The following is a 4,310-nucleotide window of genomic DNA, read 5'->3' as shown; positions in this document are numbered from 1 at the left end:
ACAGGGAGCGCAGCCTCCTTTCCCCAGGCTCCAGGCAGAGAGGAAACCCTCCCTTGGGCCTCCTGGCGCTGGCGCGCAGGGGAACAGTCCCGCTGGGACGACCGCCCTGAACAAGGCTTCAGCACCCTCCTAGCACGTCCAACGCCAGGTGGACAAAAAGCAGCCCTGCACCCTCCCGCCTGCACTCGGCTGCGTGTGGCTTCGCTTCACAAGTACGAGGCTGCTTAGCTCAATGGTCAGAGCGTCGGTGGAAAAGAAACTTTGCAGCGTGTTCACTTGAAGCGAAGCCGTTCTGGGACGGGATTGAAGGGCGACTACAATGTATAGAGCGTGGGTTTTTTTTTTTTTTCATTAATAAAAATAGCTTCAATTGAGAGTAAGGAAGCGGCTTCAAAGCTTAGCCGGACTGCGGCTGGGCGGTTTCAGCAGGTGGCCAGCCGTCCGCATCCCGGCCTCCTCCTCCTCCTTTTCCTCCTCCTCCTCCGCCGCCGCCGACGCCGCGTGGACTCAGGGTTCGCATCCTCAAAGCCGCGGGACCCCCCCCCCCCGCCCAGCCCGTGGGAAAGGCGCCTCCCGCCACGCGTGCGCTCCCTCGGCCGCGGGTCCCTGCGTGCCTCATCCCGGGTCCGCAGCCGCAGCTCCGAGCCGAGTCGCCGCCGCCGTACGGAGGGGCGGGGGCGCTGCCGCGGGGGGCGGGCGCGGCGCGCGGGGAGGGGAAGGGGTTCTCGCGCGATTGGGCGAGGTTTCCGGTGTTGTGACTGAAACCCGTCAATATGGCGGCGATCGGCCGCGGCCGCTCTCTGAAGAACCTTCGAATACGAGGTAAGCCCGGTACCGCCCTCGCGGCGCGGCTACCCGCGATGGGGACCTCGGCGCTAGCTGTGCGCCCGGGGTCCCGGGTGGGGAAAACGAGCCAGGGCGCTGGCGACCGCGGGCTGCGAGCGAATCCTAACTGGGGCTGTGTGTCTGTTTCGCGCAGGGCGGAATGACAGCGGCGAGGAGAACGTCCCGCTGGATCTGACCCGAGGTAACGCCGGCGAGGGGCGCTGCCGGGGAGGAGCGGCGCGGGCCCGCGGCAGGGGAAGGTCGGGCTGGGAGCCAGGGCGGTCGGCACGCGACCCGCGGGCCAGCGAGGGGCCAAGCGAGCCGAGCCCGGTGCCGACCCCGGCCCCATCCCCCGGCCGGCGCCCACTGCCCTCGGCCAAGCCCTTCTCTGGCCCCGGGCCGCTGCGGTGCACGGGAGCGCGGCCCGGACCCCGGGCTCTCTGCGCCCCCGCCGGAGCCGAATCGTACCCATCCCAGCTCCCAGGCAGCTTAATCCCGGGGGCGGCCTGGAGCGAGGTAGACGTTGTTATTTAGGTTGCTGGAGGATGTTTGAGGGAAGAGCGACCACATCCTGCCCGCCCCGTCCTCCTGTCCTCCGGAACAGATGCCGGACCAGCATGTTGGGTGCTTGCTGTCTGCATGATGGGTGTCTCTTGACCCGCGCGGTCGTCTGGGGACCCGTAGCACTGATAACTGGGCGTGAAATGCAGAGCTGGTGGTTACTGCGAAGTGTCTCTTGTATGCCGTGTTTTTCCCCGCTTCCCTTTCCCGGCCTGCTGGGTCGGTAGTTGGCTAGAGACCGCCCCCTCACCCCGCTGCTGGTTCATTGTTTACCTTCAGCAGTGGGGAAGGTTTGTTTACACCTTCCGAGCCCGGAAAGCCCGGGCTATATTTTGAAGAACTGATTCTGGCTACCGATCGGTCACCATATTGGTGTTTATTCGACGATATCTCGTTGAAGCATTAGTAGTCAGTTATACACAAGATTCTTTTCCTCCTGAGTTATACACAAGATTCTTTAATCTTCCTCCATAAACAGGATTTGGTCTACTGATTCCGACGGTCGTATTTCACAGCGCTGTAGCTTGGAGTCTAACCTAGTTCAGCCATACAGAATCACTTTTTGACATCCGTGAAACACTAGGAAGTTAAAGAAAAAGTCGTAAACATTCTTACGTGAGATCAGTTTAGCTTTTACACTGTATTGTACTCGGAGTGTGGGGTAGATGTGAGCTTGTTGAAACTTCTCTCTATTGACAGTATAATGCGTTCTCAATTTTTAGTTTTTCTCTTAAGAATCTTTGTATACTGAAAGACCAGTTTTCATTTAGTTGCGTGAGTACATATTTGGAATTTTATATTTGATTCTGATAGTTTAGGAACTCAGTTTTAGGTAAACAGGTCCTTTGAAAGGTAGATACTGTTCTAAAATACAGTATAAAGGGCGTAAGCCCTGGAAATGTCAGTTAATTAAATCACTAATTTGAAATAAGTCTTCATTAGATAGGTTTGAGAATTAGTGTAGAAAGTGGTAAAGCTTTTGACCTTTGTGCAAGTTTGTAAACTTCATATATGAAAAATGAATAGAAAATGGATTTTCCAGCAGGCTTTCTAACAAGGATGATTCCTATAAAAAGTTTGCATTTCACTCTTCTTATTGGTATAGTAGAGATTTAATTTGAATCCAATCATTTGTGTGAAAAGGACGCTTAGGTAAACTTGAACCTAGTTTCTACATTAAACATCTGCTTGGATGTGGAGCTAGGAATAAATTGTAGTTATCTGGTAAATTGACTTGGCTATGTTCCTTTATATACTGGCTTGTGTGGTTAATGTCAAAATTTTGGGCCCTAGAGAAGTTTGGGTACAAGCTTCATTTGAAACTTGTAGTTTTCTTCAGTTTCAACCCAGGAACAGAGTTCACTCTATTTCCTATTAAAAATGCTACATCCTCTGAGACGTTAGTAAAACTCTTCTTAGGTTGAATACTTGTTTCTAGGATTACATAAAAATGCCCAGAAAATGCTTTTTCTACTTGGCTTGACAAAATATACTAGAATTTGGAATAAAATGTACCCCACCTCTTGAAACTGCAGAAGCAATTTGCACAAGTAAGTGTGAGAAATTATATGAGAACTGTAATTCTATATCATAAGGAAGTTTAGGGGGAAAAAGTTATGAGTTAGACTTATACAGTGATGCTATTGTTTAGAGAAACTGTTATTTTGACAGCTATTCCATTGTTAGAAGGCTTGGGGATCACACATGAAGAAAGTTCCTGAGGAATTCAACTTTAGTAAGAATTTGAGCCTGGTGAGACGGTTTGTGTTGCGGTGGAAGAACAGCTGTTTGTGGATTGGATTACAGTATGTCAAGATAAAGTTTGACAGCCACATTTTTGTCTTATTTGATGCAAAGGCAGTGTTTGCTCTCATTCTGATTATTTGTAATTTTTGAGAAATTCATTGTATAGACCACCACATTCATTTTACATAAAGGTTATGATCATAGTAACCCCTAATGGAGCTGTCAGTATGTTGTCAAGAAAGCTGACGGTAAAGCCAAATAGTTCTTGGTTGTAATCTCAGGTGTGACAGTAGTTGGGTGATTCAGGGCAAGTTAGTTGACCTTGTCGAACTCTTGGTTTCTCTATCTTAAAAAGAAGGGGTAACTTCAAAGGGTTAGTAAGAATATGAAAGTAGTTCTTAAAGTTCTTTGCTAAGACCTTATTGTTTGTGGGTGACACTTAATGTAATGTTAGTTGCTTTCCTGCATTGTGAAGTTAGGATTCTTTAAATCACATGAAAAATATGTCAGGTGGGGGCTAGAGAGATGGCTCTGGCTTTTGCAGAGGAGTCTGGTTCAGTTCCCAGAACCCACATGCCACTTACATCCGTAATTCCAGTTCCATGAGATCAGACGCCCTCTTCTGGCTTCTGTGGGCATTGAACAACACAGGTGCACTTAGGCACAGGCAGGCAAAACACTCATACACATAAAATAAGAACAATAAAAGTATTTTTAAAAATCTGTCACACAGTTGTGTGCATGAGTACATGTGTGTGTGCAGGTACACATGCACTTGCACGTGCATATGTGTAGAAGCCAGTGTACAAACTCAGGTTTTGTACTTTAGGAGCTGTGTCTTATTGAGACAAGTTCGAACACTGGCCTTTGGAGCTTATGAATTAGGCTGGACTGGCTGGCCAGTGAACCCAGAGATTGCTGGTCTCCCTATCCAGACCTGGGATCGCAAGTGCATGCTTTTTTACATATGTTCTGGGGACTGAACTCAGGTCCTTATGCTTACAGCCAGTACTTCTCTAATTTATCTTCCCAGCCCAAGAGATTGTCTTGACTATTACACATTTATTAACAAGGAACCATACAATTCAAACTTTTTTTTGGAGGTAGTGTGTTGTATTAATTGGGTGTATGGAATAGCGTATGTGATGATAACTGGGTTTTTGTGGTTTTTTTTTTTT

General features: G+C 49.0%; 1 protein-coding gene across 4 annotated transcripts in view; it reads left to right on the top strand.

Moving 5' to 3' along the window:
• Nucleotides 1–751: 751 nt before the first annotated feature.
• The window catches only part of Rictor (RPTOR independent companion of MTOR complex 2), a 151,650-nt gene continuing 148,091 nt past the window's right edge, over nucleotides 752–4,310 (top strand). For all 4 annotated transcript variants that reach the window (XM_029567780.1, XM_029567781.1, XM_008842089.3 and 1 more), the window contains exons 1-2: nucleotides 752–822; nucleotides 980–1,027. In XM_029567780.1, the coding sequence (XP_029423640.1) occupies nucleotides 774–822; nucleotides 980–1,027 (97 nt within the window). In that variant the 5' untranslated portion in view covers nucleotides 752–773. The remainder of the gene's footprint in view (nucleotides 823–979; nucleotides 1,028–4,310) is intronic.

This window comes from Nannospalax galili, unplaced genomic scaffold (genome assembly GCF_000622305.1).
Source record: "Nannospalax galili isolate Female #2095 unplaced genomic scaffold, S.galili_v1.0 scaffold139, whole genome shotgun sequence".
Taxonomy (NCBI): Eukaryota; Metazoa; Chordata; class Mammalia; order Rodentia; family Spalacidae; genus Nannospalax; species Nannospalax galili.
The sequence above is the reverse complement of the archived record's forward strand: the minus strand, read 5'-3'. Positions and strand labels throughout refer to the sequence as shown.